Source organism: Odocoileus virginianus, chromosome 9 (genome assembly GCF_023699985.2).
Source record: "Odocoileus virginianus isolate 20LAN1187 ecotype Illinois chromosome 9, Ovbor_1.2, whole genome shotgun sequence".
Classification (NCBI taxonomy): domain Eukaryota; kingdom Metazoa; phylum Chordata; class Mammalia; order Artiodactyla; family Cervidae; genus Odocoileus; species Odocoileus virginianus.
Genome location: NC_069682.1, coordinates 60006606 through 60023223, shown reverse-complemented (window position 1 = coordinate 60023223; position 16618 = coordinate 60006606). Strand labels below are relative to the sequence as shown.

At 46.2% G+C, this 16618-nt stretch overlaps 1 protein-coding gene and 1 non-coding gene across 2 annotated transcripts in view; one reads left to right on the top strand and one right to left on the bottom strand.

Moving 5' to 3' along the window:
• Window positions 1–16618, bottom strand: part of MMP24 (matrix metallopeptidase 24) — a 52951-nt gene extending 36333 nt beyond the window's left edge. Inside the window, exon 1 of the mRNA XM_070472570.1 lies at window positions 16253–16618. Within this exon, the coding sequence (XP_070328671.1) occupies window positions 16253–16474 (222 nt within the window). The 5' untranslated portion in view covers window positions 16475–16618. The remainder of the gene's footprint in view (window positions 1–16252) is intronic.
• On the top strand, window positions 7719–7791 carry TRNAG-CCC (transfer RNA glycine (anticodon CCC)). The gene has a single exon. It is a non-coding gene; the product is annotated as a tRNA-Gly (tRNA).

Below are 16618 nucleotides of genomic sequence, written 5' to 3'. Positions count from 1 at the left end.
AACACAGAGGGTGAGAGGTAATATCAAAAAGGTCAGAGGCCAAGTCTACAAAGAAGGGACAGGCAGGAAGCTTATTAAAATGGGAAGCATGGACTGGAATGACAAACAATCAAAGATCATGATCAAAGAGTTGGGGCAGCTGAGGTCATAACCTAGGGTGACGATGTAAGGAACAGGAACGAGGGATTGACCTCAACATGCATGGGAGGTCCAAGTCCAGTTCTAGAGGTTGTAGACACAGTGCGTGCATGCTAAGCTGCTTTTGTGTCCATATGACTCTTTTCAACTTGATGGACTGCAGACCACTAGGCTCCTCTATCCATGGGATTCTCCAGGCAAGAATACTCGAGTTGTCATGCCCTCCTCTAGGGGATCTTCCCAGCCCAGGGATCAAACCCGGGTCTCCTGTATCTCCTGCATTGGCAGGTGGATTCTTTACTGCTGAGCCACTGCGGAAGCCCTGTAGATGCTGACAGTGACAAGCTAGAGCATGACTGAGGAAGAGTGGTCAGGAAAGTGAGGCAGCCATTCATAGGAACTGTAGCCCACGAAGAAAGATGAGGGATGTTTAGGCTGGAAAAGGGAGGGCTGCAGGGGATAGGGCTGTCTTTAAAAAGTCAAATGGCTATGGATGAAGGAGATTTATTCTCGTTGGCACAGAGAGCCAAGCTAAGATCAGCACAGATCACAGGACATACATCCAGACTCATGAAAATAAACTACTTTTTAATAGAGATGTTCTATTGGGTTGGCCAAAAAGTTCATTTGGGTTTTTCTATAACATCTTATGGAATTATAAATCGTACTATAATGATAGTAACCATGATAACATTGTTGTTGTTTTAGTTGCTAAGCTGTGTCTGACTCTTTTGTGACCTGCTATGGACTGTAACCCACCAGGCTCCTTTGTCCATCAGATTTCCCAGGCAAGAATACTGGAGTGGGTTGCCATTTCCTTCTCCAGGGGATCTTTCAGACTCAGGGATCAAACCTGAGTCTCCTACATTGGCAGGCAGATTCTTTACCCCTGAGCCACCAGGGAAGCCCCAAAATGACAACAATTACTATTATTAGAACATTTATTATATACCTGGCACTGTACCAGGCACTCTAGACTGCAACAACCCCGTAAGGTAGGATTTATGATCCCCAGTCTGCAGATGAATAAACAGGTTCAGAGAGGTTAAATAATTATCCAGAGCCACAAAGCTAATAAGTGGCAGGATTCAAACTCAGTTTTACCTGAAACCAGGCATTTCACACTATCAGATCACTAGTCAGGCATCCCGTTCCCCTTCCAGGACTTTCTGGACCTCACACTCCTACAGAGCAATGCCTGATCTCAGATCACAGTATGCTCAATACCCTTTGGCTAGATTCCTATGCCAGGCTATGACATCAAAGCAGAAGCTTCTTATGACCCAGTTTTCCTCCCTCTCCTTGGCCCACATTGTCTTTTACCAAAGAACTATTGGCTCTGCCTCCTAAACATCAAATTTGTTTCCATCTATCTGTTGATTCAGTAAGTCTTTACTGAGGACCTACTTACTAAGGACCTCCATGTCCCAGGCATGTGGGCTGGGCTCTGGGATAGAACATCAAACAAAAACACTCTCTTTACTTTCTAGCTACAGTCTTGCGGATGAACCACATCACAGTTAGTGCTATGAAAAATAAAGTAGGGTAACGATATGGCGAGTATGGGACAGCTACTTTACAGAGAATAGTCAGGGAACGTCTCTGTGGAAGTCACATCAGAGCAAGGGACCTGCAGGAGGCAAAGGAATTCCAGGAGGAGGGAACAGAAAGTGCAAATACCCTGAGGCATCTTTGAAGGCTTCCCATCAAGAGCTTTCATGGGAGGGGGAGATGGGAGGTGTAAGTCAAAGGGCACAAAGTGTCAGTTACACAAGATGACTAGATCCTGGAGACCTACTGTTCAGCATAGCGCCTATAGTTAACAGTACAGTGTTATACACTTACAACACTTGCTTAAAGGGCAGCCCTTAAGTTCTTAGCAGAAGATGACGATGATGCTGATGCTGATGATAGAAATAAAGAGGGCAGGAGGAAACTTCTGGAAGTCATGGATTTGTTGATGGCATAGATTGTGGTGATGGTGTCACAGGTGTATACTTATCTCTAAACTCATTAAGTTGTGTGCATTAAATATGTGCAACTTTTTTTTTAAATAGGTGCAACTTTTTGTATGTCAATTTTACCTTAATAAAGTGTTTTTTTTAAAAATCGAGGCATCATGATATGGCTCCTGACTACCTCTGCAGCCTCTTTTACCACTCCCCATCTAGCACTCTGTGTTCTAACTCTTCCAGATTCTGACATACATAGTTCCTTCTATCTAGATCACACTCTTCTTTCTTCGGGGAAGCCTTCCTTAAACCCTTAACTCAGGAGTTCCACCTATATCCCTGGTCAGTGTTCATCCTTCTTTTCACAATTCTTTTTTTTCCCCTTTAATTGTATTCAGTTATTTATTTGTTGGCTGTGCTGGGTCTTTGTTGCTGTGCATGGGCTTTCTCTAGTTGCAGCAAGCAGGGGCTACTCTCTAGTTGTGGTGTGCAGGCCTCTCATTGTGGTGGCTTCCCTTGTAGTGGAGCACAGGCTCTAGGGTGCGGGCTTAGTACATATGGTGCACGGGCTTAGTTGCCCCAAGACATGTGGCATCTTCCTGGATGGGGATCAAACACATGTCTCCTGCATTGGCAGGCAGATTCTTAACCACTGGACCACTGGAAGTCCTCTTGTTGTTCAGTCGCTCAGTCATTTGCAACCCCATGGACTGCAGCACACCAGGCCTCCCTGTCCTTTACCATCTCCCAGAGCTTACTCAAACTCATGTCCATTGAGTCAGTGATGCCATCCAACCATCTCGTTCTCTGTCGTCCCCTTCTCCTCCTGCCTTCAATCTTTCCCAGCATCAGGGTCTTTTTCAAATCAGTCAGCTCTTCACATCAGGTGGCCAAAGTATTGAAGCTTCAGCATCCATCCTTCCAATGAATATTCAAGAATGATTTCCTTTCTTGACTAGTTGGATCTCCTTGCAGTCCAAGGGACTCTCAAGAGTCTTCTCCAGCACCACAGTTCAAAAGCATCAATTCTTCAGTACTCAGCCTTCTTTATGGTCCAACTCTCACTTTCATACATGACTAATGGAAAAACCATGGCCTTGACTAGATGGACCTTTGTCAGCAAAGTAATGTCTCTGCTTTTTAATATGCTGTCTAGGTTGGTCATAGCTTTTCTTCCAAGGAACAAGTGTCTTCCTTATCACAGTTCTTATCACATGGTGTTGCAGTGGAATTGCTTGTCTCCTCTCCTAGACTACACAGTGCCCAGGGGCAGGGGCCATAATCTGTCTTCTTCACTACGGTATCCCCACACCTAGCATGGGGCCAGCAGAGACACCTATGTATTAGATGAAAACAAGTTGAAGTGCTCAGGGTGAGGATGAATGATCTCTGGTCAGAATTTGCTATAGAACAGAGTTTCTCAACTCCTGCAGTATTGATATTTTGGGCCAGATAATTCTGCTGTTGGGGGGTTGTCCTGTACATTGTAGGACGTTTAGCAGCAACCCTAGCTTTTACAATGAGATGCTAGCAGCAGCCCACCCCCCCCCCCCCCACCAGCTGTGACAACCAGAAATGTCTCCATTGGCCAGAGTTCCCTCAAGGGTGGGCAAAATTGTCCATGTTAAGAACTGTTATAAAGGGATTCTTATATAGAATATTCTGGAATATTCTCTACTGCTTCTTTCAACCCTAAATTCTTCATTTTAAGGAAAGCAGTAAGCATTCAGTCAACAGCCTCCTAGAATGGGACTCAGAAGGAGAGCTGCTTTCCTTACATGAGGAGGTAAACATGAACAGGCTTCTGGTGGGGTGTGGTGAGAGGTGCAGAGCGAGGCAGGTGGAGAGGAGGTTTAGGGTTATGGTTAAGGGTGTACATCCTGAAGACACAAGGCACTGGGGTCAAATCCTAATTCTCTGATTTACTCGTTACATGACCTTTGGCAAATTATTCAGCCTCTTTACTGCTCACGTCAAGCTCCATCTCCATCATGTTCTTAGCATGTGCCCCATGGAGTGGTTGTGAAGATTAAATAATTAATACATGGTATGAAGTGCTCAGTAAAAGATAGCAATAATAATGGCTGTTATTTTCCTGATAGGTGACAATTCCAAACCCTTCATTCTACTGCTGCAGCCCTAAGCACTGAGGGTGTGTTCCCTCACTGGACAGTCTTTGCACATCATGGTCTGTCAGCATCGCATCATCTAAGGAGCTTGTTAAAAATACATGTTACCAAATGCGAACTTAGACTTACAAAATCAGACCCTCTGAAGCTGGGAACTGGGAATCTGCATTTTTAAAATATGAGCACTGGGACTTTGCTGGTAGTCCAATGGTTAAGAATCTGCCTGCCAATGCAGGGGACACGGGTTCGATCCCTGGTCTGGGAGGATCTCATATGCCATAGAGAGACTAATCCTGTGTGCTACAACTACTGAACCCGAGCTGTTGAGCTCGTGCTCCACAACAAGAGAAGCTACTGCAATGAGAAGCCTGCTCATGGCAACTAGAGAAAGGTTACATGCAGCAAAGAAGACCCAGCACAACCAAAAATAAATAAATTTTTTTTTTTAAAGCGAGAACCTAAGGTGACTCTGTTGCCTACTTGAGTTTGAGAGCCACTGCAGTAAGGACGGCTGGGAGTGACGACTTTGTGCTGTGAAGAATGAATATGTTATGTTCAGTATCATCTCTGATCTACTAGGACAGGAAGCACATTGCCATTTTGGAAAGCCTTCTATTAAAGTTGGCTCAAGAGCCAGTCCCTGCCTTCTGTGCCTCAACTCTGTTCTCATTCCTGGGTCCTTCACCTGCCTATCTCCCTAACAGCCCTGACATCTGCAAACAGTTCATCAGCAGCTACAACCCCAACACTGAGACTGCACTGAGTTGTTGCAGACTGCTATCAAGCGTGCACTAAGATCTTCCTTTCCTTTTCATTGCTATGTTAGCTCAGTCCTTACAAGTGGGTTTTGGTCTCAGTTTCCCTGCCTGGCCCTCAGGTCCTAAACTGAGATTGCCAGGACCTGAATCTTTTTCTCAAGATCTTAGGTTTCTTGAAGGACAGGGAAGCCTGTTGTGCTGCCTTCATGGGGTTGCAATGACTTGGACATGACTTAGTGACTGAACAACAAAAAAGCATTTAGCAGGTCCCAGCACACAGGAAGCATTCTCTCAATGTTACTGTGTATTTTTGCTCCCACCCTCTCCAGTAATACATGGACTATCACCTTTGGTCGTTGCTGCTGGACCGAATCACTGTGTCTCTTTGGTGACTCCTCAGAGGTTAGCCTCATCACTGTGGCAGTTCTCTGCAACTCCTGTCCCACCAAAATCCTGCTTCTTTCTCTGCCCACACTACGGAGGTCCCAGCCTTGCCACTGAACCCATCTGTTCAGTTCAGTTTAGTTGCTCAGTTGTGTCTGACTCTTTGTGACGCCATGCACTGCAGCACGCCAGGCTTCCCTGTCCATCACCAACTCCCGAAGCCTGCTCAAATTCATATCCAACGAGTCAGTGACGCCATCCAACCATCTCATTCTCTGTTGTCCCCTTCTCCTCCCACCTTCAATCTCTCCCAACATCAGGGTCTTTTCTAATGAGTCAGTTCTTTGCATCAGGTGGCCAAAGTATTGGAGTTTCAGCTTCAGCATCAGTCCTTCCAATGAATATTCAGGACTGATTTCCTTTAGGATGGACTGGTTGGATCTCCTTCCTGTCCAATCGACTCTCAAGAGTCTTCTCCAACACCACAGTTCAAAAGCATCAATTCTTCAGTGCTCAGCCTTCTTTATGGCCCAACTCTCACATTCATACATGACTACTGGAAAAACCATAGCCTTGACTAGATGGACCTTTGTTGGCCAAGTAATGTCTCTGCTTTTAAATATGCTGTCTAGGTTGGACATAGCTTTTCTTCCAAGGAGCAAGCGTCTTTTAATTTCATCGCTGCAGTCACCATCTGCAGTGATTTTGGAGCCCCCCAAAATAAAGTCTCTCACTGTTGAAAAGAACCCATCTGAGTTAATACTGATATTTTCAAACTTCAGACTTGAGGGCTTAACCATGTAGTTTATCTAGAAAATTCAGTCATCAATAAATAACTTAAAGATTGTCTAATTTAACATGCTTATTTTGCAGGAGAGAAAAATTCAACTGAGGGAGAAATGACTTATCCAAAATCACAGAGCAAGTTGGTGGAGTTGCTGAAATTGGAGCCTGGTGGCCCTCCTCCCAGGAGCGTTCCCGCTGCCATGCTACACCCTCCACACTAGCTCTGGTTTGCCTCCAAACGCTGTGTTGTTTTTTTCCTCCACTTACAGCCAGTCTAAAAAGGGCTCTCAGGATCGCCCACAACGCCCAACTTAGCTTCTTGACAAACACCTTAATGGCGCAGCATTGCCTCTTGGCTGCCACCATCTCTTGAGTGGGTGGTAAGTGCACTAGCGGGAATTCCCTGGCACTCTGCACAGTGTCCTTGGCCCACTCCCAGGAGGCCACCACAAGCCAGACAGTCGCCCTGCCCAGGGAGGTGGCACATTTGGGGTTTTGGGTCAGCCCTGGGATGTCTGAGTTTCCCAGTTCTGGGCAGGCCTCCTTCCAAGGCCAGGAGTGTAGCCATGCGCTCATTCACTCTCTGAGAAGCGAGGGCCCTTGTCTCCCTTGTCCTTTCCAGTGCCATGTTTTCTGTCCTCTTGGGTTTGACTTATTGATGAGTTTAGACAAGGGAAGAGGGTAGACAAAGACTGTGGTCAGGCCTTAGTTTCTTAGCTGAAACACAGACGGCTGAAGTAGATAACCTCTAAGTAATTATATAAAGTTCTATTACTTTAGCTTAATTAGATTGAGCGTGGAGCAGATCCTCTGGTTCCTCACTGCCAGTCTTAAAGTCCGAGCTGCTCAGCCCAGCACTCACAAGCCTCACAGTCTGATGCCAGTGCACCTTTCTAGCCTTAGCCTCTGACTTGCATGCCCCACCCTTCTACTGCCCACCCCACGGGCCCCCGCCTCAAGCTGCTGACCTACCTGCGTTGCCCGAACACAGCCTGCAAGTTCCTTCCTCTGTGTCTGTTTTCACTCCCTCTCCCTAGAAGGCCTTTCCTACATGGATACTAGCCACGCCCTGATGATCTATTAGGTATCCTTAGAAAGGCAACCTGAATGCCACTTCACCCGGGAGGACTATCCAGGGTTAAATGGATTTCCTCTGTGCTTCAGAACTTCCTTGGTAGCTCAGTTGATAAAGAATCTGCCTGCAATGCAGGAGACCTGGGTTCGATCCCTGCTTGGCAACCTACTCCAGTATTCTTGCCTGGGAAATCCCATGGTCAGAGGAGCCTGGTGGGCTACAGTCCATGGGGTCCCAAGAGTCAGTCATAACTTAGTGACTAGATCACCATCACCACCACCTGTGTGGTCCCGTGTACACCCGTCGCTTACAGCATCTTTCATAGTTCATCATAAACAGTGGTCTCCATGCCTGTCAGTCCCACTGAACTCTTATTCATGGAGCTTACTGGAGAGGGAGGTAGACATGCAGAGATGAAATGCTTCATTCCAATGGTGATAAATAGAATGAGGGAAAAGGAGAAGGTGTTGGGAAAGACAGCCCGTGACACGGGACTTCCCTGGTGGTCCAATGGCTAAGACTCTGTGCTCCCAATGCAGGGGGCCCAGGTTCAATCCCTGGTCAGGGAACTAGATCCCACATGCCACAACTAAAGATCCCACATACAGCAACAAAGATCAAAGATCCCTCATTGCCACAAGTAAGACCTGGCATGGTCAAATAAATAAAATTTTAAAAAATGTAGGTATGTGACAGGAGATCTTGACCTCCTGGAGGATGTATCATCTCAGCTGAGACCTGTATATGAGCGAAAGAGGTGAAGGTGAAGGTCAAAGAATGAGCACTCCTGGAAAAGAATATCTTATTGAATTCCTGAATGGGAAGAAGCCTGCATATTAGGAAAAGAGAAAGAAGGCCAGGATAGCTGGAAGTTAGTTACTGAAGACTGTTAGTCACTCAGTTGTGTTCAACTCTTTGCGACCCCATGAGCTCCTCTGTCCATGGGATTTCCCAAGCAAGAATACTGGAGTGGGTTGCCCTTTCCTTCTCCAGGGGATCTTCCGGACCCAGGGATTGAACCCAGGTCTCCTGCACTGCAGGTAGATTCTTTACCGTCTGTGCCACCATGGAAGCCTGACGTCTCAGGGAGGTTACTGAGAAGCTGGTATAAAAGGGAGCAGAGAGCTGAGGAGGATTTGGAGATTTAGGGCCTCAGAGGCCTGGTGCTGAGTACAAGGGGCTTCATGATACTGTTTGTTATACTTTCAATGTGTGTTTGAAATTTTTTCATAATAAGAATTAAGAGAACTGGCTGTAGTACAGCAATATTAGTTTAGCCTTTACCTTAAAAACTATTTTTAGCAAAGTGAAAGTGGAAGTCACATATCAGATGTTCTTGTTTAAAAATTTTTTTAATTAAATATTGCAAGCATTCAGAAAGGCATAAAAATAGCTTTTTTTTTTAAAGCCTTGGATAATCACCTATTGGCTTTGTTAAATCTTGGCTTTGCCATATTTGCTTCAGATATAACTGGCCCCTGTGTAGATTTATTTTTAAAAGGTCACTCTGGCTGCCACAGGAAGAAGGATTAGAAGTAGGCAAGAGAGGCTGATCAGGTGGGAAGTTTCTGGAAGCCAGACGAGACAGGATGGAAGTTTAAAGTGGAGGCAGTGGTGGTGGAGAGAAGCAGTTACAGGGATGATTGGTCCAGGAGGTGGAGGTGCTAGGCTGGCTGCTGGTTCTCCTGAGGTGGGCGAGGGGAAGATGAAGGGAAGGATACCTGTTTCTGGTCCATTGCTTTTGGAGCACAGGGAATGGTGTGCATGTGAGTGCTTGTGGTACGGAAGTGTTTTAAAATTATTATTGCTAACAAAGTTGTTAATAACCATGCCTTGTTTTCTCTACCTTGTTTGTTATAATGTGTCTGATCTTTGAGAAAATATTATCTTTTTTATACATGGCTTTGCTGTTATCCTATAGATCATCAAAGCCTAGTTCCAAATTGCCCATTAAAATGAATGCATGAGACTTCTCTGGTGGTCCAGTGGCTAAGACGCCTCACTCCCAATGCAGGGTTTGATCCCTGGTCAGGGAACTAGACCCTACAATGTCACAACTAAAGATTCTGCATGCCCCAATGAAGATTGAAGATCCCATGTGCCGCAACTAAGATCCAGTACAGTCAGATAAATAAATAAACATATATTTTTTAAAAAAATGAATGCATAAAGTAATGATGAAGAAACACCAGGGAAGAACTTGAACAAAAGCAATCCTGAGGTCCAGTGAAACCGAAGGATTTGTTCCAGAATCATTCCGTTGGGGGAGGCCAGCGCTGGGGTACACAGCTTTTATCCACACACTAGGACAGGAACACAGACCTGGGTTGTGCTAAGAAAGCTGAAAGAGCCCCAGCAGGGGCCAGCACCCAGCACAACTTGGCCTGGGTACCTCCACCCACTCAACACGGCTCTGAGGCTCTGAGCAGGTCACTTCTCTGCTCAGAAACCTTTTATGACTCCCCTCAGCCTTTGGACAAAAGCCAATTTCACAATCTGCTCTTAGCCTCCCTTTCCAGACTTTTCTCAAACATTCTCACTGGAAACAGCAATAAGTCACGGCCTCAGGCACATCAAATTCTCTACCATTTCCTAAATATGCCCTGCACTTGGGTGGAGCCTTGGTTCATGTTTTCTCTCTCTGTGGACAGCCCCACTCACCATTCTTTGTCCTTGTTCTCCCTCAAAGTTTCATCTTTGATACAACCTTCTTCCTAGAACACTCCCTGACCTCCTCAACCACATCTCCCATTTTGGTGCTTGCCCAGACCTTGTTTAAACTTCTAGCACACAGTCATCCTTCTTCAAAAAAGGTACTGACTTTTGCATGCCAACCACAATTTTTTTTTTACTTTTTAAAAAATTCGTTTTTTAATTGAAGTATAATTGCTTTACAATGCTGTGTTAGTTTTTACTGCACAACAAAGTAAATCAGCTCTATGTTACATATATCTTCTCCCTCTTGAGCCTCCCACCCTTCCAGGTCATCACAGAGACCCAGCTGAGTGCCCTATGCCATCCAGCTCCTTCCCAGTAGCTCTTTATTTTACACATGGTAGTGTATATATGTCAATGCTACTTTTCCCACTTGTCCCACCCTCTCCTTCCCCTACAATGGACACAAGTCTGTTCTCTATGTCTGCGTTTCTGTTCTTACCCTGCAAATAGGTTCATCTGTACCATTCCAACCACTATTAAAAGAAGTTGGTCGGGAGGACTCCAGTGGTTAAGAATTCACCTTCCAATGCAGGGGACTCAGGTTTGATCCCTGGTGAGGAAACTAAGATCTCACGTGCTAAAGCACAATTAGGTCTGCACGCCTCAAATACTGAGCCTGCCTGCCTCAATTAAGACCTGATGCAGCCATAAATATACAAATATTAAAAAAAAAAGTTGGTGGGGGACACAGATAATATAATCAATGTTAAAATATTTCTCAAGTATCTAGAATGTGCCAGGCAGACACTGTGCTAGGTGTCATTGGCTGCAGTCTTATTAAGAATTGGTTCCTCTGGTTTTGAGTCTAAACTCTACCATATCATAAAGCTAGATTTATCTCTAAGATTAACCTCTATGGTGCTACTATAATTTACTTTTATTTGCTCTAAAACTATCTCCTTCAATGACTGGAATGGCTAAAGGTTATTACAATATTCCAGAATAGGACAGTTTAGTATAGAGGGGAAAACACTCAGACCTGGGACAGAAAACCCTGTTTTGGGTCCTTGCTTTATTGTTTATTAGTTCCACATGGGTCCCTGGACAACATGTGGGTAAGTCACATCTCTCTGAGTCTCCATTTGCCCCTCTATAGAATGAGGATGATATCGTCCCTGTCTACCTCATGGTGCTGTTGCCAGGATCAAATGGGGCCACATGCATGGAAGCATCTGGAAAGTGCAAAGCACTGTAAGATATGAGGCTGGTAAAGTGACAGGAAAAAACACAGCCATAATAAGAGAAAATGAATGAAAGATACAGCAGATTAGACTCAAGTTAGGCAAAAGGAAGAACTTCCTCATGGTGAAAAACATTTTTTGAATAGCTGCTTTTAGGGAAAGAGTGACACTTTCTATTTATTTATTTAATTTTTGGCTGCACTGAGTGGCAAGCTGGATCTTAATTTCCCAACCAGGGATCGAACCTGTGCCCTCTGCAGGGGAAGAATGGAGTCCTGGCCACTGGACCACCAGGGAAATCCCTGAGAAGTTATTTTTTCAGACAAGAATGAAGATATATTGGAGGGCATAATCACATTGAGATAAATTTTTGGCTTGGGAATTTGTTAGTGCTTCCCATCCCAAGACTTAGGTGGCTAGGTGGTATTCTGCGAATATAGAAGATGCAGGAGACATGAGTTCAATCCCTGGGTCGGGGAGATCCCCTGGAGGAGGAAATGGCAACCTACTGCTGTATTCTTGCCTGGAAAATTCCATGGACAGAGGAGCCTGGTGGACTATACTCCATGGGGTCACAAAGAATCAGACATGACTGAGCATGCACACATACATATACACCTTAGACTCACTCAGGGCTCTAGCTTTTCCTGACTGCAAGTGCAAATTGAAGAACTTTCTTCATCTGCCCAGAGCAGACTCTCAAAACCAGTCGAGAGAGCAGGAATCCATTCACTGGGACCTGGAGTCACTTTCTGTGCTCATGTGGCCAGTGGTGATTGGTTTACCCCTTTCTGCCTATAGCAACCTTCCTCAGAATTAAATTAGAAGTTAGGAGGGCCAAAAATCTATTTGTGGGGCACTCAGCTAATAACAAGAGAAAGAGATGTTTTAAATAAACCAAATGCAGGAAGCCAGTTAGAGAATCAGTGGGACCACCCAAAGTGCAAAATATAAAAGAAAGACTCAAGAAAGCAAAGGAGAAAACAGATTGAATGAATTTGGTGGTGGGGGAGGGGGCTTTGTCTTTTGGTGATAAAAGATTGGAAATATGAAATAAAAGCCAAGGATAGTGAAATTGCTTTCAACTAAGAAGTCAGGAGACCAAGGAAAAGTTCTAGTTCAGGCTTAGTGACCTTGGGCAACTTACAGCAATTCAAGAAATACCTGCTAAGTACTGCTGTGTGCTTTCTTGGTGATCTCTAAGGTCATGGTCACCTCTTAATTCCTCTCTGTTGTATGCTACTACCACTAGAAGACAGCCTACCTAAAGAGTTGTGAAAGAACTCAAGGGTATCATCATAGGACCACTGTCAAGAGGAGTAACACTAATTTCATTGAAGGAAGGATAGGGAGGCAATGAGTCTTATCCCTAAGAAGATTTTAGAAGGCATCCTGAGACCACAGGCTCATGAGTGTCCGTTTCAGGTACATGTAACTCTTTGGCATAAAGTTTAAAGAGTAGAATCACGGGTTGCTTACTGAGTAATTAACAACGAGCACTGAGGGATTTCCCTGGTGGTCCAGTGGCTAAGACTTCACCTTCTAGTGCATAGGGTGCAGCTTCCACCCCTGACTGGGGAACTAAGATCCCACAAGCCTTGCTGTCAAAACACCAAAACATAAGACAGAAGCAATATTGTAACAAATTCAATACAGACTTTTAAAATGATCCATGCTAACAAACAAAACACCAACAATGAGAATCAAGAGTTGGGGACTATGCATAAAGTGGGGTGGTGGTGGTGAGCAGGTAAAATTAGTAAATAAAAACACAAAATGCTTTGGCTGGGGAAGGTCCTGCCTAAGAACACAACTTTTTTTCCCCCTAAATGATGCTTAGATTTTTTTTTTTTTTTTTTTTTTTTTAATGACAAACTGTCTGGAGCTGCCTCAAAGTGCTCCTCTGAGAAAAGAGAAGAAAATGCCTAGAGAAGTCAGGGAGAGTTTCCTAGAGAGCAGAACTTAAACTGGAACTTTAAGAAAGGAGGCAGACAGATGCGGGGAGGTACAGATGTAAACAGCATGTGTAAATGTCCAGGGAAACACAGGTAGCTTGTCTTAGGATAGAGGAGAGATGAGCTTGTTTGGAGTAAGGATGTGTATGGATGAACAGGGGGAAAGGCAGCTTCTAGTGAGGAGGCAGGGAGAAATCAGACTCCAGAAACCTTAAAAGTCTGAGAGAGGACTAATCAATGTTATGTGCTGGCTGAAAAACAACAATATTTCTATAAGGTCTCAATCACGTGATCCACTCGGATTCAGCGAGAGGATAATAGTGTGCAAATTATTCAGAGAAGCAGTGGATATAATTATCTTACAGAAAGTTTTGGATGATATATTAGAAACGGAAAATGGAGTCATTGTGAAATTGAGGGTGATTTTTTTTTAAACCAAGGCCTGAGAACTCAGAGAGAGATAGAAAACAGTAGAAGAAAAGAAACAACAGTAGAATAGAAGGCAAGAAATAAACAGGTGGATACAAATAAATAGATGGAGCTGGTCACGTCTCTAAATGAAGGGAGATTAAAAATGCAGGGGGCCCCAAGAGACCATGCCAGGGCTTGTCTGATTTAAATTTTTTATAAGTGATCCAGAGGAAGTAGAGCAAAGTGAAAATTTCAGGACTGCAGATCGTATTAAGCCCTTTCAGGTAGGGGCATGCTCTGCCAAAGGAGAGAGAGAGAGAGCGTGTGCTGAAGGAAGGTACTGAGTGGGATGCAAAATGGCAGATAAACGTCACCCTGGGGAAATGTAAGGTAACAGTGTGCTCTGGTAAGAATAATCCACGGATAGGGTGTTGTGTTCCAGGCTATCAGTTTTGGCCCAGGAAGGGGATCAGGGAGCTGCTGCAGATTGTCTCCTAAAGGCAGTGTCCTAATATGTTGGGGTCAGGAGGCTGGCAAAATGATGCACAGAAGTGGGAAGGGACCTAAAAACCAAAGAGGAAATCATTCTCTATTGTATAAGATGAGAAGTTCCCATATCTGGGGACAATGGTCAGGTTGACATCTATTGAAAGTTATGGCCCAAGGATAGCCAGAAAAGGGCAACTAAAATGACTCAGAGAATGAATGTGGCTATTCTAGAGGTGATCTATTGTAAGGGGGAAACTTAAGTATGAAAAAACAAAGGCTAAGTGAGGTGGAATAATCAAAGCCTTTATAAAACTGATAAAAACAAGGAGTAGGTAGCACTACTCTCTCTTCAGATCCTAACATTTTCAACGAAAGAGTTTGCTCTTAATGCTTGAAATATCACAGGAATAAAAAGGTTTCAAAGTTGTGATCATTTACCCCCATCTCTTTGTACTGTTGTTGTTGAGTTGCTAAGTCATGTCTGACTCTTTGTAGCCCGATGGACTGTAGCCCACCAGGCTCCTCTGTCATTGGGCTTTTCCAGGTAAGAATACTGGAGTGGGTTGTCATTTCCTTCTCCAGGGGATCTTCCTGATCCAGGGATCAAACCCTCGGCTCCTGCCACCTCTCTTACGTTGCAGGCAGATTCCTTACCGCTGAGCCACCGGGGAAGCCCCTCTCTTTTTGTATTAGAGGTGGTAAAGTTCAGGAAGAAAATGGCCAAGGTCACAGAAACCATGGTAGGATTAAAAGCCCAGGCCTCCTAAATCCCAGGTTGGGGTCTTTCCATCTTACCCTGTGCACCAGGGAAGACTAAAGGAACTCTACTTTTTATAGGGTATAAACTCATGAAATGCATCACTTTGAGATGAAATAAAGCTGAAAACACAAACAGGCTAAGGAAAGTTTTCACTCAAAGTCAACAGCAATTATAAGGCCTTTGGAAGAAAACTACCAGCAAGACTAGAGACTTTCTACACACTTTGATCTGGGGGAATCATATACCCCTTTGACAGTCTGAAGAAATCTAGGGATTCTCTCCAAGAAAAACACATTTGCACATGCAAACACAGTTTTATACAAGATTTCAGACTCCCTATGCCCAGTTAAGAATCCTTATTCTGGCAGATTCTTCTGAACAGACTGCTTCAACAAACACACTCCATCTCTTATGATAAGTGAGGCAATTACTCTGGTATTCTTCATCAAAAAACAAACAGCCCACCCCACCCCACCCCACCCCCAAACCCACTGTCTCAACATCACTTATCAGAATTGCTATAGGTTTGAAGAGACCAAAGAAATTACCTAGTCCAATGCCCCTGCCCCGACTTGTGTGACACAGGATAATATCATGGTTAAATATGTGAAGGCTAGAGTCAGCCTGCCTAGGTTAGAATTCCAACTTCATCACTCACTAGCTGTGTGACCTTGGGCAAGTTACTTAGTTCTCCAGGTCTATATCCTCATCTGTAAAATGAAATTGTCTCATAGTTTCGAGGCTTAAACGAGATAATTCTCATAAAACTTAGCACCAGGCCTGGCACATAGTGAGTGCACAGTAAACGCTAGCTGGCATGATTGTTATTATTATGCTTGTATCCATGCAGGTATTATGCATGCATCCATCCAATCCCTTCCTGGAGCTTTTGCTTGCACATGTCTGTGATGAGCAGCTCATCGCCTCCCAAGCTGGTTGAGCAGCTCCGATTGTTACAAACTTGCTCCTGTATTGAGCGAAACCTGCCTTCTTGCAACCCTTACCCCCGCCCCTGTGGGCCCTAGTTCTATACTGTGGGGCCACGCAGAGCAAGTCTATCCTTCCTCCACGTGACAGCCCTTCAGATAGGAAGACAGTGATCGAGTCCTTCCACGGTCCCCCGCCACCCCCCCTCCCCCCAATCTTCCCGTCTCCAGCTCGAACATCCTCGGCTTCTTCTCCCAACCCACAACAGACTGGCTGCGCTTACTATTTACTCCCAGGCGTTGTACGGTTTCCCTCACACATAGTCATGCAGGCCACACACCCCACCGCCGCCACAACAATCCCGACCCTTCCCGCTCCGCCCCCGCCCGCTGCCCCTGTCCGCGGTGCTGAAGAGGCTCCGGGCCCCGCGGGCCTGCGCGGCCCTCCCCGGCCCCCGCCCTGGGTCGCTAGCCCGGACCCCAGGCGCCGACCCCCGGGGCGCCACCTCCGCGCCCCCCGGCCCCGGCGCCGCCCCCCGCCCTGCCCGGAAGCCCCGAGCCCGCAGCCCGGCCCGGCGCGCCAGCCCCACCTGCCCGGCGAAGGGCGCCTCCGCCTCGGCCGCCCGCGCCGCCCGGTCCCCGGCCCCCGCCGCCGCCGCCGCCGCCGCCGCCCGCGCGGTGCCCGGGAGGCAGCAGAGCGCGGGCAGCAGCAGCAGCAGCCGCCCCGGGGCCCGCCAGCGGCTGCAGCGCGGGGCCAGGCCCAGCGGCGGCGGCGGCCCCGGCGCGGCGCGGCCGCCCCGGCTCTTCGGCATCCCGGCGGCGGGGCCCGGCCGCCCGGCTGCGATGGCGGCGGCGGCGGCGGCTCCGGCCGGGTCCTCCCGCTGCAGCCGCTGCGGAGCCGCCGAGTCACCGCGCCGCGGACACGCGCCCGGCCCGCCTGTCTCCGCCGCCGCCGC